Source organism: Saimiri boliviensis, chromosome 6 (assembly GCF_048565385.1).
Source record: "Saimiri boliviensis isolate mSaiBol1 chromosome 6, mSaiBol1.pri, whole genome shotgun sequence".
NCBI classification, from domain to species: domain Eukaryota; kingdom Metazoa; phylum Chordata; class Mammalia; order Primates; family Cebidae; genus Saimiri; species Saimiri boliviensis.
Genome location: NC_133454.1, coordinates 96,555,546 through 96,583,373, shown reverse-complemented (window position 1 = coordinate 96,583,373; position 27,828 = coordinate 96,555,546). Strand labels below are relative to the sequence as shown.

Sequence of the window (27,828 nt, the reverse complement as noted above, 5' to 3'; positions counted from 1 at the left end):
TAATTATCTGTCCCCTGCTCCAAAAAAAAACAAATAATCCATACAGTCCTTGGATTTACCATACGTGCTCCTTTTCTTCAGCAATCCATAACTCTTTAAAATGCAGAAGAAAAAATGTATTTATGTAAATATATTAACAGGAGACCTTTTGAAAACATCGTGCATTTTACACCCAGTTAGTTTCAAGCAGTTTTTGATACTACCATAGTAAATACCCAGTTAACATTATTCTTTCCTCACTGGTTATTCGTTATTTAAGAATAAGACCCACACCTTTGTGTACAGAAAATAAGATGCACATTAGTGATTAATAATTGTTTCTCTGAAGAAAACGAATGAATTAATTCCAGACTCCACAGAATTAGCATTGCTATCAATTCTCACTTTGGGAAATTTCACCTATCTGACTGACCTCAACAAAAACCGTATGTTCTCAAAATACTACAAGAAGCATATTCCCACTTAAATATATCTCTCTTTCCTTTTGCAATAAAAAAAATTAAAAACATTGAAAAGCTGATCACATGTAATAAAACAGAAAGAAAAACAAATATAACATCAACAAGATGTTACCTTGAGAATACTGTTAACTTTATCAAAGCTGTAATCTACCAAATTACATGGTCAATGTGACACCGAAAAAAATGTGTGAGAAAAAAATGAGTGATCTAAGTAGATTTTTCTATGCTTGGCAGCAACAAAATAGCCAAATTATTAATTATGCCTAAAGTTTCTGGAAACTTATAAAAGTAAGCTGAACTACCCTCTGACTTACTGTTTCTAACAGTTTACAAAATAATAGCTAACATTTATTTAGCACTTACTAAGCACCACTTACTATTATAACCACACTACATGCACTACCTCATTGAATCCTTACCACAACTCTTGAAATATTATTGTTCCCATTTGATAGATGAGAAAAACAGATTAGTAATTTGCCAAAAGCCACATAGCTAGAGAGCTGTAAAGCTAAAAGTGTAACACAGTCTATCCCCAGAGCCTGAACTAAATCTCCATGCTATAAACATAGTCCACTGGAACTATTTAATGCATTTATGTAATTTAACAATACTTCAATTACATTTACTATATATTTGCAATATCTCGTAAATTCGATCCATTTTATTAGGGAATCGACATCCTATGGCTTGGGTCTGCTCCACTTAAAAATAACAGTATGCTGCAGAGTTCCCAGTAAATGAACATATAATGCATAGGCCTAAAAAGTGAAATCTGGAATATTTAAACAACCTATGCTGTATGTCTAGATTTTGACAATTAAAAAGTAGTATCATCAATTCTAAAATAGGAATAACAACCATACAGAAAAAAGAGTAACAGAAAAAAAAAAAAAAACTATCACTTGCATTTAATTTTTTTCTACTGCATTCAGCTTCTATGTGTTTATTCAACTATGGTCAAGCCACAGAGCCTGAATATTTTATTATGAACTAATTGGCTGCCGATTTGGGTCAACCTGGAGAAAGGGTGACAAACAGTTCGTTTTCCTTTTGTTGCCTTCAATACCTCCCCCCAAAATGGAAGGGAATTATCTTCTTCTCTTTTGGAGCCCAGTTTCCTACCAGACAACTCAGAGCTCTCCTGAAGTCTTCCAGGAGTCAGCCACCCTAAATGATTTAAAATTAAGTTCCCTCTGGTTATAGGAAGGAGGCAAGGAGTCAGGAAAGCTCTCTCCGTGCTGTCCTAGCTGAGTCATTTAACTTTTCTTTACAAGCAAAGTTCACTTTTGTCTGTTGAGAGCACAAAATTGGCCAGGTTACCGTTTTAATTGTGAAAACACACAGCTGAGTAATGCCCATGAAGCCTACTCCCTCAAGGGCGCTAACAATTATAATCATCGCAGTCAGCTTTCTCTCGCAGGGAAATCTTGTTAGAAAACGTAATGTTTAAGGACAAAACCGCGACGTGGAAGCTGGCATACGAACGCTGAGAAAGTGAAAGAGGTTCTCAGGAAAGAGAAAAATACACTCTTTTGCCTAAGAATTACCCTCTTATGAGAAAAAACTACTCGGAAACTTCCAAACTCAGGTTGAAGGCGTGTTGAAGAGAGCGGACACAGGGGCTTATACATCCTTTGCTCCGGGCGAATCCAGCGACCCCTGGGAGGACTCCCAAATGTTTTGTGGTTTCCAAAAAGAGTTCCCGGGACTCGGTCACCTTCTCCTCACCTGAGGCACGAAGACTTCTTAGTTGGCCTCCAACTTGGGCCAGTGACTACCACTACGGTGCTGGCGAACCTGAATTTGTCGCACGTCTAGGTCGTAACCCTGGGGGAAACTTGCAAGGACGGACAGCTTGGGTCCACGTCCGCCCCAGCAACTGACGACCGTCCGCCTTTGGTTCCGCTGCTTCCAGCCTCCGCTGCCAAAAGTCCTGTTGGCGCTGGGATTTCCAAACGACTTCCCTGGGGGAAATAAATAAGACCTCACTATTGCCATGTTTAAACTCACTTTTACTTTTTTCATTTTTTTTATTTTCATTTTTTGGTCTGAAACAACTTTCAATCTAACTTTTAATTTATCCTTATCTCTTCGGTTTACAATGAATGTATATCAAATTTGTGTTCTCATAAAACTGCAGTTTTGTTTTTTTTTTTTTAACTAAAAGTGGGAATTTCTGTCTCATTAGCTCTGTTTAGAAATTACAAGTTGCAAGGCGGCACAGTGGTGGCATTGATTGTAATGTCAAAATCTCTCTGCTTGAACCAAATATGCAATTCCTTTAAAATACAGACCTCATCATCTGAACACTGCTAAATGGCAAGTGTGTAACACTGAATTTGAAATCTAAAGTACTTGGATTAGGTGTGAAAACATCTGTGGCACTAATAAACCTTATACAATCTGGGCATCAAAAAAGACAAAATTTAAAACACTTCTATTCTTCACCAATGATCCATGCAATTTTACAAACAACTGGCAAAATACACATGTTTTCAAACTGGATTAAGATAGTCTCTTAATGTCACTTAATCCAGAAAGTATTGCAGAGACAAATGACTCAATTCTGAATTTCCTTGCCTGTATAGTTCAAGACAAACTTTTGTGTCAGTGATTTTCTGAAAACTTCAGTTTTCTCTCAGAAAAATGAAGATAACAGTATCTACATCTCATGGGCTGTTTTGAGAATTAAATGAGAGACCGTATGTAAAGTGACTAATAAAATACCTGGGAAGTCATAAGGTAAAGTATTATGCAATGAGTGCTTATTGGAAATAAAATAAAGGCATCTTGATTTTATTACCAATCCCAGCAGCACACAAATAACCATTTCATTAGCTAAGATATACATAATACAGCCAAATATAAGTAGTAGCTTTATTGATCCTCTGCCTAGTGATCAGAAACAATCATATGGCATGCATCATATAAAATACACAATATTCCCGATTTTCCTCAACAGGAAATAGATGTCCATAATATGGCGGTTTCCATATATTGTTGCACTTATAATATTCTGCATGGGTATGAGTCATCCTATTTATAAAGTGATATTGAATCAACAGAATATAAGCTCCAAGAGGAAAGAGTTTGATTCTACTGTATACTACTGTGTGTCTAAAATCTGAATAAATATTGAATGGATACAAAAACGGAAATATATAGAACAACAATGAAATTCAGATACTATCATTAAAAATAACCTGCCAAATAACGATGTTATTTTAGCAAACATACTTCCCATTTGTTCCAGTTATTTTCTCTCTTCTCAAAGTGTATGTTCTGAAATAATACCTACAACCTGGGACTTAAAAAAAAAATCACTTCACCTAATAACAAACCAAGCCAAAATCTATAAATAAATTTATTTTGCTATGGCATCATTAGAGAATGTAAAAAGCAACCAGAAAGCATAAGTTTCACAGTCAGTACTAATGGGAGTAAGCTTGGAAGTCCTGAGAAATGAAGCCTGAGGCCTCAACCCGAAAGATCTCCAATTAATTCAGCTAAAGAGACCCCACATTTTGGCCCAGAGGAATGTGTCTGGAAGAAACAGGTCCCTACAACTTCTTGGAGGCCTCGCTACTCCGAGAAAAGAAAAGAAACACCCAGAACCCATTAATCCACACCCAAACTCCACCTCTCCCCCTAGCACAGGGCATAGGCCAACCCCTGCCCGCACCAGTCTCACTCACACCCTGAACTCTGGGACCAGGCCCTGCACCCGCCGGTCCAGAGGTGGCCTGATGATCTCAGGTGGCTGCCTCCCACCAGCAGTTCCGGCCTAGCCCCGCCCACCTTGGCCACCGCCTCCGGAAACGGCCGCGCGCGTTGCCATGGTGACAAGCAAGCGAGGCCGCTTCCCCTGCGCCGCGAAGCTGAGCTTCTCCGCGCCCAGCTGCCGCGAACCGTGACAGCGTCCGACGTGATGACATCACAAGGGCGGCAGCCAATGAAACGAGGCGCTGAGGAAGCTGGCTTGGGTTTGAATATTGTGGTTGAGTCTGAAGCGCAGGGAGGCGGACATTTAAGTGGTTGCGGGAACCTCGCCTGGGCCTGAGGTGAGTGAGGGGCACGGGACGGTAAAACCGGTCTCTGGGACACTCCTTTTCATGACCTGTTTCATTGGTAACAGAGGTCCTGCCGCTTCAGGTCTAGAAGACCAGGTGGGTTTCTTGACAGACAGGAAAGGGTTGCGGTGTGGGGGATCAGGGTCCCTGAGGACAAAGTGAAGGGAAAAAGGGATCGAGAACTGCTAAGAGCGCAGCTCTGCTTGACCGTAACCCTCGACTGCTCAGCTGGAAGGGCAGGGATCTCCTTCCTTAAATTCTGAGAGGAAGTCGTCAGTTTTAAAGGGTATCTTGGCCCCTTTCCCAGACCTTAGCAGAGAACTTTAACTGTTCAGCATCTTGCAGTGTGAACTTTTTTTCCGGGACTCCAAATTCGAAGTGTTTTGTTTCATACGCACACGTAAGCGCACCCCTGGGCTTACCTTTCAAACGAGGAGCTTTTGTTCATCATCGTATAAAACTTTTGTCTTAGGAGCTTCAACTGTTAGCTTTGCACTGGTTCGCCCGGGAACGCCTCCCGAGCCCCAGTTGTAGGTAGCATTATAAGACCCGCTCTGACTGTCTAACGGGAGTGCCGAGGATCAGATGAGATGCGGAAGAGATACTGCTTGGCAAATTGTAAACACTTGAGAATCCATCCTGTAGCCTGTTCTTGGTTTCTGCAGGACTTTTTTTTTTTCCTTAGGAGCTCATTAGTCGCTCATTTACAGAGAAACCAAGACTGCTGTTTACTATATATGAGAAGAGATGATTTGACCAGAACGGACTAATTTTGTGGTATAACATATAGTTTAACTATGGAATAATTAGAAATTTAGGCACGCTACAGATTTTAATTGTGTCATTCCACCGTATCCAGCCTCCTGTTTTGTTTTTGGAAGGTTTTTGTGAACTTTGGTACTAGAGGATGTGAGATCCAATGACTAGATAATGCTTCTTTATTAAGTTCATATTATTTTGTAAGAACTGTCTATTTCAGTAAACAAAGATCATCTACAAAGCACAATCACAAAGAAAAAAACTTTAAAGATTATCTGCCTTTAATAGTAGTAATTAATCTCTTCTATTATTATTTATTTATTCATTTATTTGAGATTAAGTCTCACTCTGTGGCCCAGGCTGGAGGGCAGTTGGCGTGATCACAACTCACTGCAACTTCCACCTCCTGGGTTCAAGCATGCCTCAGCCTCCCTAGCAGCAGGGATTACAGGTATTTTGCCACCACACTCGCCTAATTTTTTTATCTTTGGTAGAGATGGGTTTCACTGTGTTGGCCAGGCTGGTCTCGAACTCCTGACCTCAAGCCATTCACCCGCTTCACCCTCCTAAAGTGCAGGAATTTCAGGCGTGAGGCATGACACCTGGCCCTTCCTTTTCTATTATTGAAAAGTATTTACAAATGCATAACATTTTTATATTAAAAGTGCATCTTGTCTCATCATAGAAATACCCCAAATCAATTAAGGGATACAATAAAAGTGACTTTTTGCTGACAACTGTGAAAACTAAAAAAAAGAAAAAATAACTCAGCTGTCAGTGCTGGCCTTCCCTCCAGTTGAACTTTTTATTCTTCCCTGATGGTTGTAAGTTAGTGGGAGTAGTGCCTCCAAGACTGATGCTATTTCAGAGAAAGCTTTGAGATAGATGAAGACTGGATAGGTTTTAATAATAATGGATATTATTAAAATGGAAATAATACTAGAACCTACCTTACGTGACTATTATAGGATTGAATGCAATGATGAATATCAAGTGTTTACCATAATGCCTTACACATAGAGTTTACATACTCAAGTAATAATGCTGAGTATCGTCTTCAATCCCATACCGTGTTAGTTGCATCTGAATCTAATTCAGGTTCGAATTTGTATTTAATAAATCATTACTGTCACTTTCCTTATGTATCATTGTTTGAAAGCATTCTCTTCTGATTCCAGTAGAACCTAGTTGTTAAGAACATGGACTTTGGATTTGTACCCATTAAGGAATTTGTGTTTTATTCTTCTGGTGAGAAGTCATTGGAGACTTTAGAGCAGGTGAATGCCATGTGATGCATAACATGATCTGAATGCTTTTGATGAAGGTGTCAGTGAATACAATGAATTAAATAAAATTTGTTATAGTACTTTCATAAAATTAGGGGTGAATCTTTAACCTAATTGACTTATGTTTGACATCTGGTTCCCCACTTGTTAACGTCATCTTGGAAAAGTTACTTATCCTAAGGCTAAGTTTTTGTTTTTGTAAAATGGAAATAATACTAGAACCTACGTTATGTGATTATTATAGGATTGAATGCAATGATGAATGTCAAGTGTTTACCATAATGCCTTACACATAGAGTGTACATACTCAAGTGATAAGCATTGTTTTTCATTATTAATAATTATCACCATATCAACCTAATCTAAGCATTGTCATATAAAAGCATACTTACTGAGCATAGCTACTGTGTGATATCTGACAAATACAGAGAAATCATAATCAGCTTTAACATTCATTCAAGAGCTTCTGTGCCAGGCCCTGAGGTTTCTGTCAAAAGTAAGCAAATATAAGAGAGTAGTACCAGAAACTGACTTTTTGGAGAAATGGAGAGATTTTTTTTTTTTTTTTTTTTTTTTTGAGACGGAGTTTCGCTCTTGTTACCCAGGCTGGAGTGCAATGGCGCGATCTCGGCTCACTGCAACCTCCGCCTCCTGGGCTCAGGCAATTCTCCTGCCTCAGCCTCCTGAGTAGCTGGGATTACAGGCACGTGCCACCATGCCCAGCTAATTTTTTGTATCTGGGGTTTCACCATGTTGACCAGGATGGTCTCGATCTCTCGACCTCGTGATCCACCCGCCTCAGCCTCCCAAAGTGCTGGGATTACAGGCTTGAGCCACCGCGCCCGGCTGAAATGGAGAGATTTTTATCAAAGGGTATACTTTAAGTTATAAGATAAATAAGTCCTTGGCATTTAATGTACAGCATGAATGGCGATAGATGTATTAATTGCGGTAATCATTACATAGAGTATAAGAATATGAGATCATCATATTGTACATCTTGATTATATACAATCTTTGCAATTAAATATTTTTAAATTTCCAAAATAAGCAATATATATATTTTTAACTTCTATAAGAAAATTTCTGAGGGTTATATATTTGCATCAGCGAGAGTAGTGATTAAGTACTTGACCTTTAGATTCAGTCTGTCTGAGTTCATATCTTATATCATGTGCTTCCTCAGTTGTGTGACTTTAGCCAGTTAATTTCTCTGTACTATACTTTCTCTCAATAAAATAGGAGTGACAGTACAGTATTTATGTCATAGGGTTGTTATGAGGATTTAATTAGAGTATGTCAATTGTTTAGCACATTTCTATTTGTGGGATACCAGCTCAATAGAAAATATAACTTATTGTTACCAAATGAACTGCTGTGATTAAGGTTAATTCTAGTAGCAGATATTGTTGTTGTTTGTCTGTTTTGAAATAAAAATACCTAGACCTTGTTTAAAATTTAAACAGTACAAAAGAGCATGAAATAGAAAATAAGCCTGTCTCTAACTCAAACCTTCCTATTTCCCTTCCATGGGGAAAGTGGTATTATCAATTTCTTGTGTACCCTTCTGGGAATGACCACACATACACACATAAATCTTCAAAAAATACAAATGATAACATTCTATAAGTCTAGCAAATCTGTATTAGTTTATTCATTCATTTATCCAACAAGTATATTGGGTCCTAAACATTTGACGAGCAGTGTTCTGGGTGCTGGGGTGCAGATGAACTTCATGCTCTCTCAGTGCTTACATTCTAGAAGGAAAACAAGCAATAAATATGTAACCAGATAATATATACTTTCCAGTTAGTACTAAATTTAAGGAAAAAAATAAACCTGGTAAGGGATTAGAGAGGCAAAGGCAGGGTGACACTTGTATAGATTCTTTAGGGAAAGCCTCTGTAAAGTGGTATTTGAACAGAGACTGGAATAATGAAGTGAGGGATTACAATTTGCAAGCATCTGGAGGTAGAACCTGCCAATAAGCAAAAATGCAAAAGCCAGGAGGCCAAAACAAGAGTGAAGTCTTTTAGGAATGCTAAGAAAGTCATTGCAGCTAAAGCAGAATAATTAAGTGGGGAGACAACAGTAGAAGGCATTGTCAGAGAGATAGGGCCATATGTGGAATTTACAGGCTATGGTAAGGAGTTCATATTTTATTCTTAGGGTGAGAAGTCATTGGATAGTTTAGAGCAGGTAAATGACATTCAATACATGATCTGAATGCTTTTCAAGAAATATCAGTGCATACAATCAATGAATTAAATAAAAGTTATTATTGTACTTACATATAATTAGGGGTCAATCTTTAATCTGGGATGAGCACTAGCTGTATATGTTATAAGTTAAAGATTGACGGCTGGGCACAGTGACTCGCGCCTGTAATCCTACCATTTTGGGAGGCCGAGGTGGGCGGATCTCCTGGGGTCAGGAGTTCAAGACCAGCCTGACCAACATAGAAAAACCCCATCTCTACTAAAAATACCAAAACTTAGCTGGACGTGGTGGTGCATGCCTGTAATGCCAGCTACTTGGGTGGCTTAGGCAGGAGAATTGCTCGAACCCAGGCGGTGGAGGTTGCGGTTAGCCAAGATCACACCATTGCACTCCAGTCTGGGCAACATGCTTGAAACTCTGTCTTAAAAAAAAAGAAAGATTGACCTGTTCACCTTTGTTTATTACCATGCAAGTATTGAGGAGAAATAGATTTTAATACCTCATTAAACATTACAGAGGCATGAGCTGTTCTACATAAATGAATCTTCCAGAAAATTGAATATTAGCCTTGGTAAGAAAGAATTTTAACCACACTCAATGATGAAAATAAAACATGATCTTCCCATTTCTTTAATTTTCTAAAGAAGAAATTGGGAACATTATTTCTTTCTTTTTTCTTTTTGATTCCTCAGGGTTCTCATTGTGATTGCATGTTATTGTCAACTGTTGTACTCTAATATATTATTTCTCTTGGAGATATACATTTTCTGTTTCCCTCCACTCTAAATGAGTAAATTGCTTTTTGGATTCTGTGAGTACTTTTGATAGTTTATTAATTCATTCATTGGTATATTTGAAAATTTACTATATACTAGACTCTCTACGAAAGACTAGAGATATAAAGTAAAAGCCCCATTAGCTGTAATTTCTTATCATTCTCGTGTACCCTTTTCTAATCATTCATAATAATCATAAAATTTAAGAGCTGGAAAAAGACCATACGTATCATATCATCTAACCCTTGCATTTTATACATTAGCAAGTGAAGACCCTTCCTTAGCCCCTTCATTCTTCTTTCTTGGTTACCCTACTCTCCCTAGACTAGACGAATATTTTTCTTCAGGTTGAGTGTCAATTATATAAAATGCTTGGGACCAGAAGTGTTTTTGAATTTTTGAGGTTTTTTTTTTTTTTTCGAGATTTCTGCATTATTACTTACTGGTTGAGCATATCTAATCTGAAAATCCAAAATGCTCTCAGGAGCATTTCCTTTTGAGTGTCATGTTGGTGCTCAAGAAGTTTTAGATTTTGGATTTTCAGATTTGGAATGCTCAACCTGATTATAATGAACAATGATGTTAGAAGCATTTGTCTTTCATGTGGTAGTTCAACCAATGAAATTCTACCAGTTTGCTCTTTTGATTCTGTTCAACAAATACCACTTAGGAGTAGATATGGCAAAATTGATCAGAGATTGTATTACTATCTTTGGAACAGTTGTCTGAAAAGAATTTGTGAATCCACACGTTCTTGTACAGATAACAATATTTAGGCTTTTCTTTTGCTGCTTCATATTAAACATTGTTAAGGAATTTACTCACTGTGTGCCTTATTCAGAAGCAACTAAATGCTCATTTCTTTTAGTCAGCCATCCTAGAAAACAAAGAAGGCACTACGTAATAATACAGGAACAATCTTATTAATTTCTGCAAATGTAAGTACATTTGAACACAGATTAATTTTTACATTTTTGATGATTCTGTTGACCTTAGGCATTTTTATTAAGAAAATTCTATTCACTTATTTGTTTTTAAAAGGTAGATAAATACATGCTACTTTAAAAATTAACATCTATCTCTTTATTAAAATATGCAGCTAGTTGTGAAACAAAGTTATATTTGATATTATACTTAAACTCTGTTGACTGAAAGAGTCAAACTGTAAATTATATGAAGAGATTTATTCTGAACCAAATATGAGTGACCATGGTCCATGACACAGTCCTCAGGAGGTTCTGAGAGCATGTGCCCAATGTGGTTAGGGTACAGCTTGGTTTTATATATCTTAGAGATGCATGAGACATCAGTTAAATACATTTAAGAAATACATTGGTTTGGTTCAGAAAGGTGGGACAATTCAAAGTGGGGGCTTTCAGGCTATATGTAAATGTAAACATTTTCTGGTTGACAGTTGGTTGAGTTTGTCTCAAGACCTGCAATTGATAGAAAGGAATGTTCAGGTTAAAGATAAAGGATTGTGGAGACCAAGTTTTATTTTGCAGAAGAAGCTCTCAGCAAACTTCAGAGAGAGAGCAGATTGTAAAATGTTTCTCCTCAGAGGTCAATGGGTGCCTGGCTTTTAGTTGATCATCTACTGGATCTGCAAAGAAAGGAGGAAAACAAAGAGGAAAGGGGATGCTCTATAGAATGTGGATTCTTCCCACAAGATACTTTGTAGGGCAATTTCAAGGTGTGGCAAGGAAATATATTTTGTGGGTTAAATATATATATATATATATATATATATATATTTTGTCTCATAATGTTATGCCAGAGTCAGATTGAAAAGCAAACCACAATATTCAGGGTCAAATAAAATGCATCTGGTGAGAATCCATGGTTTGTAGGGCATGACTCCCCAGACCCTTTAGGCAGGAATTTAGGCAAAATAAAAAATCAGAGCTTAATCCTCTTCCTTTTAGGTAATTGTCCAAATTTCTCCCTGGAATGTTACCTAAATAATCCCCCCATTATAGTTAATCTTTTCCTTATAGTACTCGTCACAGGTATACCTTTACATGTTTGTGTCAATATTTATTAATATCTGTTTTCCTTACTGCTCTGTAAATAATATAGCAAGCACTTGTAGTTCATACTCTGTACCAAGTATTATTCTAAGTGCTGAAATCTTACCACTCTGAGTGGTAGATACTGTTGTTAGTCTTTCTTTACAGATGGGGAAACTGAGCCACAAGGAGGTTAAGTAACTTACTGTCACAGTCAGTAAGTTATAGAGCAGGGATTTTAACCCAGGCTGCCAGACTTCTGCATGTAATAGTTGTAGTGAATTAATTAACTAATTAGGGAGGGATATCCTCCAGCCTTGAGATTCAAAGGTTTATTTTGAAATAATCATTTAGTATTTCATGTTTACTTTATTAACCCTTTTATTTATGTATAATTTATCATTTAAAAATAGTATATCTGTTAAAGTTAAAATATTGTTGAATGTTTCTTAAAGTTTTTAGAAATGTATATAAGAGATAGTTTTTGGTATCACAAGGAATATAGGGCCTTTAATAGACAAGGGAGAGAAATGCTAAACATCCTCTAATAAACAAGGCAGCTCTAAACAAGGAAGAATTGTCCTACTCAAAGTGCTAGTCATGAGCCCATTGAAATAAAACTCAAAGATGAGCTCAGTCTCTTTGGGTGGAAGAAGCAGGAGTGGGCAGATAAGAAGAGAATTGATATTTATCAAATATGTTAATACTTACTTCTTTTAGCCTTTGCAACAATCCTATGAGGTAATATCTCTCTTATACAAATAGAAACCTGAGACTCATGGGGTTAAGTAATTTGTCCAAGGTCATAAAAGTGAGGTGTAGGTGCTTTGTGAGAGTTTGCTAGACCGAAGCTCAGGGATGTAGAACAGAGTAATAATTCACCTGGGACCTGACTGTTAGAATCCAAATGACCATCCCTTCCTTTTCAGTGTTCTATTTTTGGCTAAAGACAAAGTCTTAAAAAGGCAAAGATATGTCTAGCATCTGCTGCTTTTAGATTCCTTTGGCCTTATTTGAATTCTGTCCAAAATTATATGGTTAAGTGTTTTTGTGACACATTTTAGCTTTAGCATTGCTCTTATTTCTCCCATTTAAAACAAACAAACAAACAAAAAAAACATCTTTTGACCCCCCTCACCCCACCGCTTTTCCTCTCACTCACACCATTTTTTCCTTTCTTTGGAATAGCCCTTTCCATATCCCTTGTCTCTGAGTCTTCTCCCTTCAAGATTTTTTTCCCACCACTGCCCCAAAATTGCTTTTCTCAATGGCCTCTGTGTTACTAAATCCGATGGTTAATTCTCAGTGAGTACTTGCCCTATTAGCAGTATTTTTTAAGTTGGAGTCTTGCTCTGTCACTAAGACTGGAGTGCAGTAACACTGTCTCAGCTCACCGCAACCTCCACCTCTTGGGTTCAAGCAATTCTCCTGCCTCAGCCTCCCTCCAAAGTAGCTGTGACTACAGATGCATGCCACCATGCCCAGCTAATTTTTTGTATTTTTAGTAGATACAGTGTTTCACCATATTGGCTGCTCTCGAACTGATCTTGAACTCCTAACCTCGTGATCTACCCACCTCAGCCTCCCAAAGTGCTAGGATTATAGGTGTGAGCTACCACACCTGGCCAGCAGTATTTGACATAATAGATCACCGTTTCCTCCTTGATTTAGGATTTCCCACAAGTTTTTAAAGCTTAATACTGCATTAAGACTGAGAACAGTCTTTATTTTCTTATTTTCTTAGCTTCTACCTGCCCTGACATTTCCACCTGGATGTCTGTCAAAACTCTGAGACTTAAGCTATCCAAAACTGAACTCCTGATCTGACCCTGCTTCAGCCTCAGTTATTTCCATCTCAGTTGGTGACTACTTTATTCTTCTGATACTCAAGGCAGAAACCTTGGAGTTATTCTTCAATCCTGTCTCTCTCTTTCACTCCACATCTACATATCAGTAAATTCTGTCACCTTTACCCTCAGAATAAATCCAAAATCTGACCACTTATCACCTCTTTTGCCACTACCCTATTCGGAGATGACAGTCATCTCTTGTCTACATTACTTCAATGGGCTAATCTGTTACATTATATACATAACAGTGAGGGTGATCAGCTTATGTCACTCCTGTGCTCAAAACGACTTCCAATGGTTATTTGTCTTAGAGTATGAGCCAAAGTTCTTTTAATGGTCTCCATTTCTCATTTCATGTCTTAATACACTCTCCTTTGCTCACTCCATTCTAGCCAGCATATAAAGCACCACTTTAGCATCTTTCTCTCTGTGGGGAAATGCTTCCTACAACGTCTGTATGACTAACGCCCTCACCTCCTTCAAGTCCTTACTCGAATGTTGTTTTGGGTGGGTTTATTCTTTTTTGTCTTTTAATTTATAAATGACAAAAAAAAATTGTGTAAGTTTATAGGGTACAATGTAATGTTTTGATACATGTATACATAGTGGAATGAGCATATCACGCTAATTAACGTATCCATCGCCTCACCTACCATTTCTTTGTTGTGAGAACATTTAAAATGTACCCCTAGCAATTAACCATGGTCACCTTGCTATGCAATGGATCACCAAAACTATTCCTCCTGTGTAACTGAAACTTTGTGCCCTTTGACCAACATTTCCGCTTTTCCCACCTCCCCCACCCTCCACCCTCCTCAGCTTCTGGTAACCATTACTCTACTTGTCTGAGTTCAGATTTTTAGATTTTACATATAAGTGAGATCATGTGATATTTGTCTTTTTGTGCCTGCTTTATTTTACTTAGCATAACATCCTCTAGATTCATCCATGTTGTCACAACTGACGGAATTTTATTCTTTTTTAAGGCCGAATGGTATTCCATTAAGTGCATATACCACATTTTTTCAATCTATTCATCTGTTGATGGGCACTTAGATTGTTTATGTATCTTAGGCATTGTGAATAATCTTATAGTACACATGGCAGGGCAAACATGTCTTCAACATACTGATTTTAATTCCTTTGGCTATATACTCAGTCGTGGGATTGTAGTATCGTCCTAAGTCTCTCACCTCCTTTTGGTCCTTACTCAGATCTTGTTGTTTTGGGGTGTTTGTTTTGTTTTGCAATTTTTTGGTTTTGGGGGTCTTTAGATTCTAGATTATTTTCTTTATAGTTGAGACTTCCAAATTATTGATCTTTGTTACTTTCCTTTTCCTTTTCACGTATGAAGCAGTCATAAAGTCAGACCATAATTTTTAAAGCTGCTATCACTGGTTCCTTAAACTTGCATATAATTAGAAAGCAGAGACTAGAATCTATACTCAGAGACTAAGGTCTCTGAATACACCAAGGAGTCTGTGCCATCTCAGTCACCTTTAGACCTGAGCTAGCTAATTGAATGCCCACTTGGAACTATTTTTAACCCTAGAGGCCTTTGAGGTGCAGGTAGAGACCAGGCTGTATGTATCACTTTCCACTGCCAAGGGGCTTGCAGCCAAGATCACTTTTACTAAAAATAGTTCATGAGCCAAGGCTCTCCAATCATACCTTGATATGGTTCTGAGAGATCCTTTTCTATCCATTCCCAGGACCTAAGCTAAAATGGTGCTGGAGGGCTTGTGAAAATCAAATCTGGTTTTTAGCGTGGCATATCTGTGATTATATATGGTTCAGCTATAGTATTTGAGTTTAAGCCAAGTATCTTACTAATATTTCAAATAAAGAGATTTTTATCATAGTTTTGTGTATCTATATGCCATTTAATTGCTTAAGGTAGTTAAGTGCATATGTGTGTGTATTTATATATACGTGTATTTTCCCCCATTGTTTACCAAGTGAGTGAAACGGAATCATTAACGTCTTTTTTGAATGAATACTACTTGCCAGTTATTTTGCATGAAGTAAAACTGATATTAGAACTTTATTTTCTTTTTTAATTTCAGAGAAGTATTCAAGCATTTATACAAATAGGAATCAAGATAATCAACAATGTCTGTCACTGAGGAAGACCTGTGCCACCATATGAAAGTAGTAGTTCGTGTACGTCCTGAAAACACAAAAGAAAAAGCAGCTGGATTTCATAAAGTGGTTCATGTTGTGGATAAACATATCCTAGTGTTTGATCCCAAACAAGAAGAAGTCAGTTTTTTCCATGGAAAGAAAACTACAAATCAAAATGTTACGAAGAGACAAAATAAAGATCTTAAATTTGTATTTGACGCTGTTTTTGATGAAACTTCAACTCAGTCAGAAGTTTTTGAACACACTACTAAGCCAGTTCTTCATAGTTTTTTGAATGGATATAATTGCACAGGTATTTGTTTCAATTTGAGATTTAATTTCTCTATCTGCTTTCACTTTACATTAGGAGGGACATCTACTTGACCCTTCTAAATATAATCAAATTTAAGGCACTTGTATGCTAAAAATTCTTAAGAAATTCAATAGGTTTGAACTGTAAATATAGACCTTCTTTGAAAGTTAGTTATCATAAATAACTTATTTATCATTTGTGAACCTTTCTCTTCCAGGATTTTACGATAGCCCCTATAGACGGTGTGTCCTTTCAGTTTCCCATGTTATTAAACCACATGCTTATTGCAATTAACATCAGTTTTCTCATAATTTGTATTTATAACTTTTCCTACAGCTTACCTAAATAATTATCTATCCCTGGAGAGTAGTCAGACATTTCTGAACATTTGACAGTTTCTTTACAGCAGTTTTTCTTCATGGTACATTGAAATAAAAGTGTTCAAGTTGGTGAAGAATAGGAGGAAATTGAGGATCAAATTACCTGGGTGATGAAAAAAATCTGTATACAAAACCCCACAGCATGCAATTTACCCATGTAACAAACATGCACTTTACCCCCAAATGTAAAATGAAAAATGGAAAAGCGGATAAAAGTGTTAAGATCTTATGTTAACTTAGTATCTCATGCTATTTAGCCCATCATTAGCCTGAGAAGCATCTTTAGTACTTTTTTGGCCTTTCAAGAAAGCCATGTTGATTTCCAAAAGAAAAAGAAAGAAAGAAAGAGAGAAATACCCAAAATGGCCAGTTATTCAGTACTTATCAGGCACTAAACACCATTATTTATATCTAATTTTTGTAATTAATAGTATTTATGACATTTTCCCCAAGACAGCTCACAACTATAACATGTTTCACTGTCTTTCCCTGATTCATTTTAGTTTTGTCATGGAAGACATACCCTCTTGGTCAAATAAGAATGGAGTGTAGTTTATTGACTGGTACTGCTGTGATTTCCATTTTTAAGAAGATACTCTTTCTCATTCATAAAACTTCATGTCTCTAGAGATTTTGAAAATTTGTCCTAACTCAAAGAAAAAACCAGGAGTTCTATCAAACTACTATTAAATTTTTTATTTCTTTTTGTCTTTCTTTATATTCTTACCCAGCTCTCTTAAAGCTTACTTATATACCAGCTTAAATAAAATAGAACAAAGTAAAATATATAGTATGTTAATTCATTATACTGAAAAGTATTTTTGTGGTTTGTTAACATTTGGTTTAGCAGACAGATTGAATTTATAAAAATATTATCAACCAGTAATAATATAACTTACTGCCTTAACTGATTATTGTATTTGGTATTTACCGTATGTAATTCCCAGAGTGGATTTTTTTTTTTTTTTTTTTTTTTGACAGAGTCTTGCTCTGTTGCTCAGGCTTGAGTGCACTGGTGCAATCACAGCTCACTGCAGCCTCAACCTGCTGGGCTTCAGCTTAAGCGATCTTCCCATCTCTGCCTCCTAAGTAGCTGGGCTATAGGCATGAGCTACTACCCTCAGCTAATTTTTTGAAATTTTTTGTGGACACTAGGTCTCACTATGTTGCCCAGGCTGGACTCAAGCAGTACTCCCACTTTAGCTGTCCAAACTACTGGGATTGTAGGGATGAGCCATGGAGCCTGGCCCATAGAGTAGATTTTTTTTTTTTAATACGTTTGAAGAAACAAATGATTTTCTTGTACTGAACAGAATCTTAGAAACAAATTAATCTGCCTTAAACAATAATTTAAAAAGGAATTTTATAAATGGCATCTATCTGATAATATTTAAGTAACTGCTTTGTGGCAAGTGATTTGCTAGGCACCAAGGATACATGGCCTCTGCCTTTGTGGCACACAAGGTTGGAAATATGGTGTGATACATGGCCAGAAGAGAGGAATGTGGATACACAGCATATACTGAGAGCTGAAGTGAAAGAGTAGATGTGTCTGCCTAGAACAATGAGGGAAGGCAGAGAAAAATGATATTTGTGCTGAGCATTTTAGAAACAGAAGTATTTCAGCTGGATCAAGTAAAGGGACTTCTTAGAACAAAGGCAGCAGAGTAGAAAGGAGCAGAAAATGCTGAGAATATTGAATAATTAAGTATCCCTAGATCACAGCAAGGAAGAAGTAGGCTGGTGAAATAAGCAGGTACCCTCTGAATGCTTTATAATGTTCCAAAGTGAGGAATTTGAACTTTCTTATGTAAACCTGGAACAATTAAGAAGGTTTAACGTATTCAGATTTCTTTTTCGTAAAGATGACTATAAATTCCAAAGGATAAAGAAGATGGAAGATAAAGACTAATCAGTAGGGATATTTTAAGATTGCTTTCAAAGAGTCGTTGTTGGAGTGTGGGGCTGGGAGTAGTGATACTATTCATCAGAATAAAGAATATAAGAATAAGAGCAGATTTGTGGTAAAAATTCCCAGGTTTTGAGGATATGACTAAATAATTTTGGATTTATAGGGTTTAAAGATACTGTTCATGATATCCGGATGAGACTGTCCACTAGATATTAGGTAAAATAGTGTTACCTTTTATAACAAAGAGTTTTGATTCCTTTTCTTAAAAACTCAGTACTTGCTTATGGTGCCACTGGCGCTGGGAAGACCCATACCATGCTAGGATCAGCTGATGAACCTGGAGTGATGTATCTAACAATGTTACACCTTTATAAATGCATGGATGAGATTAAAGAAGAGAAAATATGTAGTACTGCAGTTTCGTATCTGGAGGTAAGTTGGCAATTTAATCAATAGTTTTGAGAAATCATTGACATGGTTCATTGAAATGATCTTATTATATGAGTTTTCCCATGAATACATAAAATTATTGAAATTCCTTGTCTTGAATATTTGTTATGCATCTTTTTCTGTTGTTTCTTTTTTTTTTAATTTTGGCAAAATTTCAGACTTACAGAGAAGTTTCAAGAATAACACAAAGAACTCCAGAAACCCTTCACATAGATAAACCACATGTTAACATGTTACTGCATTTGCTTTCTCTGTGTGTGTATACATTTCTTTCTTTCAGAGCTAAGTTGCAGACTACTAAAAACAGAATTTTTTTTTAAGTAGTTGCTAAATAGGTACCCAAATCAGGAAATTAGCAATGATACAATATAGTTATCTATAGATCTTCGTGAGTTTTTGCTAGTTATTTCATTAATATTCTTTATTGTGAAATAAAATTTCATTCGGTTTTTAAATATCTCTTTACTCCCCTTAATCTGTAATTTTTATATGTTTGTTTGCCTTTTATGACACTGCCATAAAAATCCTCATTTTGGATTTGTCATGATTAGATACAGATTATGCACTGACAGTAACACAAGCAAAGTGATGTTGACTTCTTACTTCATCCTAAAAGGCTTACATGGTTGATTAGTTCTTACACTGGAATGTTAATGTTAACTTTCATGAGTTTTATTATGCTGATATCTGTAGGGTTTCTCCACTTCGAAGATACTGTTTACCATTTATAATCAGTAAGTACTATGTATGTAGACAATGTAAGTATCCGTAACTACTCAAATTTTCATCTATCGATTATTAGCATCCACTGTTGATTGGTGACTGAATCAATTACTATTACGATGGTGGTAGGTGATGGTAATTTTTAAATTCCATCATTTCTTGTACATTTATTTATTGGCTTTCTACTATAGGAAGAGTTTTTCCCTTATTATATCAGACTCATGCATTTTTATTTTATTCAGTAGTATAATCTCTTTCTGTAATCATTTTTTGTATGTTCAAATTGTGCAAGATTTGGCCAGTTGAGGCTTCTTCATGTTTTCTCTTGTGTCCTTTTGAAATACCCCACCATTTTTCTTTGAGGCCTTCTCCTCTCTTAATATTCAACAAATGGTAAGTGGCAGACACTCTTAACTTTGCATTCAGTTAGCGTTTTAGAAATGAGTACAGAAACATAAAATTCCTGATTTCACTGCCTCTTCATTTCTGGTGCCAGAAAATTTCTCTTACTAACATCTTAGAGTTTGGTCCCTACTAAGAGTTTCTTCCAAAGATTGATTAAAATCATATATGTTATGAAAATTTCTTCATTAGAACTTATAGATAAAAGAGAAGCAAAACTCATTTTTTTAGTTAATTATGAAAATAATTGTTCTGAACTCAATTAGAAAAAGAGAGTGGCAATATTCATTATTTTTACCTTAGATCCTTTTTTTAACTGGGAGAATTTTGAAGTTTGGTTATTTTCACAATTTTTATTTTTTCTTTTAATCTGCTTTCATATAATTAATAATAAGCAGTGTATAATATGGTTTTTCACTCAAGCTGTGCACCAGAATTGCCTATAGAACTTTTTAAAAATAGATATGCCTAGGCCTTACACTTTGGATATTTTAACTTAGTAGGCCTGGGGTGTGGCTGAGGTATCTGTATTTTTTGAATGCTCCCAGGTGAGTCTCATGCATAGACCATCTTAAGGGCAATTATTCTAATTGTTGATTTGGTATGATTGAAGTGGGTAAGGGGAAGCAATAGAAAAGTGACTGCTGCTCATTGAAAATATATAATTAAAAAAAGTTTCTTCATATTATCATTGTATTACTTTTAAGGGTCTATTACATTCTAATGTCTATCATTCATTTTAGAGAATCAGCAATGAATTATCACTATGAGCTACTTACTAGAACATAGAAATAACAATTTTTTAGAGACTAAATTTTGTAATTTTTTTTCTTAAATCTTTGAGTAATAGTTATCATTTGGTTAGCAAGTAATAAACTTTGTACATTTAATAAATTGATAAAATCAGGTCACTATTACTACAGAGAAATGTGTTTTACTTATAAAAATTACTTTTTAAAAGGTGGCCAGAAATACAAAATACACGTGTGTATTCTGTATGATGAAGTAGAGTGAAACTGTCTAGACTTCCGTTCCTACTCTGCTAATACCTTTATGACCATGGAGAAATCATTTAACCTCTCAGAGCCTTAGTTCCCTCATCATTCAAATGGAGCTTCTTTTGAAATTTATTATTAATAATTATATGTCAAAATTAATATAATTGAAGGATTATTTAAACAAATACCACCTGTCCTTGAGTGTGGGTTTTCTGTACCATTTAAGCTCTAAAATTTAAAAAGTTTGGACCACTTGGACATTATGAAATAATAAATATCTCTACAGTAAAAACCGTGCCATCTCCATGCAACCTGCATTTCCGTTTCCCAGATTTTCCCCAGACTGTGTATTCCACATATTTCCTGGAAATAAGAAAATGCACTTAAGATATCTTATTTATCTCTGTTTCACCATAGTCATCAAGGCAGGAATTATGAGTGAGGATATGACTCCAACTTTTAAGTTTCAATTTCAAACCTAGGTAATCAAACTCTTCAATTTTCTGGGATGGTAGACAATTAATGGCAACATGAGATAGAAAGTATGAGGTGAATAAAAGTGAGCTGCTCCTTGTCTTTAGGATAAAAATTCTAATAACCTTAAATCAGCAATGTATGTGTGATGTAATCACTATTTTTTTTTTTTTTTTACATCAATATTAAAGCAGTTCTTTTTATTTTAAGGTATATAATGAACAGATTCGTGACCTCTTAGCAAATTCAGGACCACTTGCTGTCCGGGAAGATACTCAAAAAGGGGTAGTCGTTCATGGGCTTACTTTGCACCAGGTGTGTATATAAACATCTTTTTCCCTGTTAGAATACCGAATATGATTATTATGCCATTTTCACTAGCCATGCACTTACTTCCATCCTGTTTGAGAAAAAACAACTAATAAAGTGCAGATTTTAAATGATTAGGTTATATCTTTAGTCTAATTTTGTTTTCTTTTAAAATACTAAATGAACTTTTTAAAAACATTTCTAAAATTTTATTTTTAAATTTTAATCTACTTATGTATAGGTGTGTATTTATTAATTTTGTGACCAGGCTATGAGACCGGCTAATTTTTTTATTTTTGGTAGAGTGGAATTTCACCATGCTGTTCAGGCTGATCTCAAACTCCTGGGCTCAAGCAATTCTGCCCACCTCGGCCTCCCAATGAGTGAGATTTTCTTTCAAAAATCTGCTTGAACATTTAATGACGTATTCTGTTTAATACAGAGACTAGACTCTGTTCCTGAAAGACTAGATTTTATCTTTTAATCTTCATATAACACACACAATGCTAAGCAGATGAGACAAAATCAGTGTTTAATAGGATTGAATTTATAGAAAACATTTTTTTTTTAATTTTTAATTTTTATTGTACTTCAGGTTCTAGGGTACATGAGCAGATCATGCAGGATTGTTGCATAGGTACATATATGGCAATGTGGTTTGCTGCCTCCATCACACCATTACCTATATCTGGCATTTCTCCCCATGTTATCCCACCCATACCTCCCTATCCCCCACTGTCCCTTCCCTAGTCTCCCCGAATAGACCCTAGTGTGTGATGCTCCCCTCCCTGTGTCCATGTGTTCTCATTGTTCAACACCCACCCATGAGTGAGAACATGCTGTGTTTGAGTTCCTGTTCTTCTGTCAGTTTGCTGAGAATGATGGCTTCCAGATTCATCCCTGTTCCTACAAAGGACACAAACTCATTGTTTATGGCTACATAGTATTCCATGGTGTAGATGTGTCACATTTTCCTTGTCTAGTCTATCATCGATGGGCATTTGGGTTGGTTCCAGGTCTTTGCTATTATAAACAGTGCCACAATGAACATACCTGTGCATGTAGCTTTATGATAGAACAATTTATAATCCTTTGGATATACACCCAGTAATGGGATTGCTGAGTCAAATGGAATTTCTATTTCTAGGTCCTTGAGGACTAGAAACCACTGTCTTCCACAATGGTTGAACTAATTTACACTCCCACCAACAGTGTAAAATTGTTCCTATTTCTCCACATCCTCTCCAGCATCTGTTGTCTCCAGATTTTTTGATGATTGCCATTCTAACTGGCGTGAGGTGGTATCTCAATGTGGTTTTGATTTGCATTTCTCTAATGACCAGTGATAATGAGCATTTATTCATGTGTTTGTTGGCCTCATATGTCTTCTTTTGAAAAGTGTCCGTTTATGTTGTTTGCCCACTTTTGAATGGGTTTGTATGTTTTTTTTCTTTTAGATCTGTTTTAGTTCTTTGTAGATTCTGGATATTAGCCCTTTGTGAGATGGCGGTAGATTGCAAAAATTTTTTTCCATTCTGTTGACTGCCAGTTCAGTCTAATGATTGTTTCTTTTGCTGTACAGAAGCTCTGGAGTTTAATTAGATCCCATTTGTCTGTTTTGGCTTTTGTTGCCAGTGCTTTTGGTGTTTTAGTCATGAAGTCCTTTCCTATGCCTACGTCCTGAATGGTTTCGCTTGGTTTTCTTCTAGGGTTTTTATGGAAACATTTTCTTTTACCTTTAAATCTTTTTGTTTTTTGAAATTTTATTGAAAAATTTAAAGATAATTTGATTTTTAATTTTTTCTTCTACTTAAATATCTCCAGCCCAAATCCTCAGAAGAAATTTTACATTTATTGGATAATGGAAACAAAAACAGGACACAACATCCTACTGATATGAATGCTGCATCTTCTCGTTCTCATGCTGTTTTCCAAGTAAGAGGCCACTACACTATCTCTCTTAAAATTGAATTTAAAATAAATGAAACTAAAGTCATGAATGGTCATTTTCATACATGTGAAAAAAATCTGTCTGTATACTTCACTTGCCAGTACTTTCTTTACTTTGTATCTTTTAGAAGTTTCTGTCACCAAGAATATTTATAACTCAGATGTTTAAATCAAAAATACAAAATTTCTTCCTTTGTAAACATATAGGATGGTAAAGTTGTAGTAATAAAAATTGTCTTGTTTTTGATGAAAATATTTAATCTTTCCAATAGATAATCTTATATTCACAGTAAAATTTATTTCTATATTTCTAGACTTATATAACTAATAATTTGGGAAAATACTGATTCATCTTTAAAAGATCTCGCCATAAAGACCATGTAAATAGTTGCATTCCTTAAGGAAGTATGATTCAATTTGCACAGTACTTCTTAGTTTTACAATTGCAGAAAGAGCTAATGCATAAGTTAGTAGCTATTATTTCTTATAGGTTCTAGTCCTTTTAATATCCAAATGATAATATAAAGCTTCTTTCAGTATTAGGCTATCTGAGATTCATCTTATAAGAAAGAAATTGTTATAAAGAATTCATATTAAAGGCAATCAAACCATTCATAGTCTACAAAAATTTCATTAATCTTTTTTGTTCTTACCACTAACTCTCTGGCTATTAATAGTCTTGAGAGAAATGTTTCTCTGTGACACTGAGATGTCTCTGAAATAATCTTACATCCTGCTTTAGAAAAAAATTTAATAAATAGGTTTTATAATGAAGTAATACCTTGCCTTCCTCATCTTTTGTTTGCCACCTAATGTAGTTCAGATAATTCTTCCAGAGTAGCTCTAAATATTTGAATAAATTATGCTTTGCTACGTGGTTGAAAATAACAAGTAGACTTTACTGTATAGTCCTGTGCTGCATAATGACATTTTAGTCAACAACAGTTCACATATACAACAGTGGTCCCATAAGATTACAACGGAGGTGAAAAATTTCTATCCATCTAGTGATGTCATGCTCATCATAATGTGGTGGTGCAACTTACCACTCAAATGTTTGTGGCGATGTTGGCATAAACAAACCTTCACCACCAGTCATATGAAAATATAGTACATACTATACATACGGAATATAGTACAGAATACAGTACAGAAATTATGTACAATACATGACTTGTTAATAAATGACTGTGTTATTCATTAATGTATTTACCTTTTATTGTTATTTTAGAATGTGCTGCCTGTACTTATTACCCCAAAAGCAGTCTACTACATTCTGTTTACCAAGTCTGTTGATTTTATCATTTTCTGTTATGTTTGATTTATGATATTTTCACAATGAGGATATCAACTAACAGTGCATTTCACAGAACATAGCTTTGCTGTTAAGTGATGCAAGACTGTACTACCTTTTTTGTATATAATATTTTCTTAATTAGAAGGACATACACAAGTTTGGGGGATTAGAATAAATTTACTCTTCAATTTGGATCAAGATTCAAATTCACCTTGTCTTTAGTGGCAGTCTCCGGATACATGCAAGGCATTCTGACTAGTTCCTTTGTTTTTTTCTTAACATTATTTCTATAGAATTTGTGTCCCTAACTATCATCTCTGATAATTCCATGTTCTGGTTCAAGGGGTACCAGAATATAAATGGAACTTTTGATCTTCTGTCAGGTCAGGAGTTATTTTTCCTCTGGTACACATATAGGAAGTCTTTACATTTTTATATTTTTCTCAACTTTAGTGATTACTTCTAGTGCTCTTAAATATCGATTAGATTTTAACTTGTTCAGTTAGTTTTTAAAATGAAAATAATTTTGATTTTGTGCTCTTTTAAAAATAAAGTATATGTTTCTCTTTTAATTTTATTAAATCTTATCCTCATTTTTTTTAATTTTGTAATTTCAAAAAGATTTACTTGCGACAACAAGACAAAACAGCAGCTATCAATCAAAATGTTCGTATTGCCAAGATGTCACTCATTGACCTGGCAGGATCTGAGCGAGCAAGTACTACCGGTGCTAAGGGAACCCGATTTATAGAAGGCACAAATATTAATAGATCACTTTTAGCTCTTGGAAATGTCATCAATGCCTTAGCAGATTCAAAGGTAGGAATTATATGTTTATTTGTTAAATAGTTTGAAATATTCAAACGTATAAGAAAGGTACTATTTAATGTAATTTTGTTTTAAAGTCTGTTATATATCACATTTCAAGAGTATATCAGTAATGTTCATATATAGATCAAAGATCTCAGAAAACCTAGTGTATTAAATAAAACTGATTATTATTTCTTTTTTAATTTCCAATTTTATAATCAGAATTGGTTAAATGGAAAGTAATGAATACCAGATTGAAAGTTAATATTTTATAGTACATTCTTATCACTTATTTTGAACTTGGTTTTTAAAGTGTGATCATTTAATGATCACTACACAGCAAGCATGCTAATTAAATTGGCATGAAGACAAAATAACCATATTTTAGAAAAGCTAAATTCTCTTGTTTAGTATTTTATATACCATAAATGGGGTTAAATATTAAAGAGTGTTGATTTTTTTTTTTTTTTAAAGAAGGGTTTAAGTTACAAAATGTCATGAAATCACTTAATAAGATAATGTTTACTAGATGCTTTGGGGCATATTTAAAAATAGTTTACATGTACCACATGCCAGAAGTGCTTACCTAAACTCATCATCCTTGGTCATTAGAGAAATGCAAATCAAAACCACAATTAGATACCATCTCATGCCAGTTAGAATGGCAATCATTAAAAAGTCAGAAACAACAGATGCTGGAGAGGATGTGGAGAAATAGGAACACTTTTACACTGTTGGTGGGAGTATAAATTAGTTCAACCATTGTGGTAGACAGTGTGGTGATTCCTCAAGGATCTAGAACCAGAAATATCATTTGACTGAGCAGTCTCATTACTGGCTATATACCTAAAGGATTACAAATTATTCTACTATAAAGACACATGCACATGTAGGTTTATTGTGGCACTGTTCACAATAGCAGACTTGGGACCAACCCAAATGCCCATCGATGATAGACTAGATAAAGAATATGTGGCACATATCCATCATGGAATACATGCAACCATAAAAAAGGATGAATTCATGTCTTTTGCAGTAATGTGGATGAGGTTGGAAGCCATCATTCTCAGCAAACTAACACAGGAACAGAAAACCAAACACTGCATGTTCTGACTCATAAGTGGGAGTTGAACAGTGAGAGCACATGGGCACAGAGACAGGAATATCACACCCTGTCAGGGGGTGGGGAGATAGGGATTTCTCCTAATGCTATCCCTTCCCTAATGTAGGTGACAGTTGATGGGTGCAGCAAACCACCATGGCACATGTATACCTATGTTTCCAACCAGCACGTTCTGCACATGTATCCCAGAACTTAAAGTATAAAATAAAATAAAATAAAAAGCTTTGGCTTGTTAAACTGTTCAAAATATTACCTTTTGATTTGGAATAAAGTGTATTAAAATAATTGCAGCACTTTTTTTTTAAGGCAAATTACTAAAATCACGTGAAGATTGCAAAAGCAAGATAGATGTCTTTTATAGTCTAAGTTAAAATCTCAAACATGTAAGCAGATAGCACAGTATAGAGTCTGAGTTTATGAACTTAAGCCATTCGTAAGATTTTTGCCATGTAAACTAATCCTTAATTTTTTAATAATGACTCCCATGGAGTCATTTGTGAGTCACTGTTTCATGTATGTCTCAGACATGAAAAATCATTTAAAATAGCACCAGCAGTGCACATTTTACACTGTTTGAGAAAGACTGCTATGGTGGAAAGCATATTGCTACTGAGAATTGGGGGACCTAGTACCTATTTCTAGCTCTGTGAACTCCCAGCTGTGTGTCCTGAGGCAAATCATTTCACTTTATGCTTAGCTTCAATTTCCTCTTCTGCAATATGAAAGATACACATTGGATAACATTAGGTTGCTTTTAGCTTGAAGTTGTAAAGAATCTTTCATTATATAAAAGTTGTCATTTCTGGAAAATTTGTTACTTCAAAACCAGAAACAAAACTTAACAGAATTTGTTACTTTTGCTTTTTTTTTTTTTTTTTTTTTTTTTTTAGGTAAAAGAAAGTCTTGAACTATTAGGTTTTTTTTAGGACTCTATAGTGATTTCAGAAGAAATGTCTGTAACACTGTAATTATAATTTATTTTATATCTATATTAGATGGTTTTTTATGGAGAGAATTAACTCTTAAGCTATGTGGCATTCTTGTTATTCCTCTAGTGTATTTGTATAGGACATCTGTTTACTTCTATGTTTTAATTTTTTTCAATGAGTGGAAATATTTTTAAATTGAC

General features: G+C 35.4%; 2 protein-coding genes across 14 annotated transcripts in view; one reads left to right on the top strand and one right to left on the bottom strand.

Moving 5' to 3' along the window:
• Window positions 1-4,347, bottom strand: part of METTL15 (methyltransferase 15, mitochondrial 12S rRNA N4-cytidine) — a 400,694-nt gene extending 396,347 nt beyond the window's left edge. For 10 of the 13 annotated variants that reach the window (XR_012518125.1, XR_012518126.1, XR_012518124.1 and 7 more), the window contains exons 1-2: window positions 4,160-4,242; window positions 2,193-2,428 (exon numbers count right to left, since the gene is read on the bottom strand). The gene's annotated coding sequence lies outside the window, so the exon portion shown is untranslated. The other 3 variants (XM_074401271.1, XM_074401269.1, XM_074401270.1) reach the window with 3 other exon arrangements.
• The window catches only part of KIF18A (kinesin family member 18A), a 91,321-nt gene continuing 67,836 nt past the window's right edge, over window positions 4,344-27,828 (top strand). Inside the window, exons 1-6 of the mRNA XM_010331687.3 lie at window positions 4,344-4,525; window positions 15,501-15,871; window positions 18,438-18,595; window positions 21,421-21,525; window positions 23,344-23,454; window positions 25,388-25,585. Coding sequence (XP_010329989.1) covers window positions 15,547-15,871; window positions 18,438-18,595; window positions 21,421-21,525; window positions 23,344-23,454; window positions 25,388-25,585 — 897 coding nt within the window. The 5' untranslated portion in view covers window positions 4,344-4,525; window positions 15,501-15,546. The remainder of the gene's footprint in view (window positions 4,526-15,500; window positions 15,872-18,437; window positions 18,596-21,420; window positions 21,526-23,343; window positions 23,455-25,387; window positions 25,586-27,828) is intronic.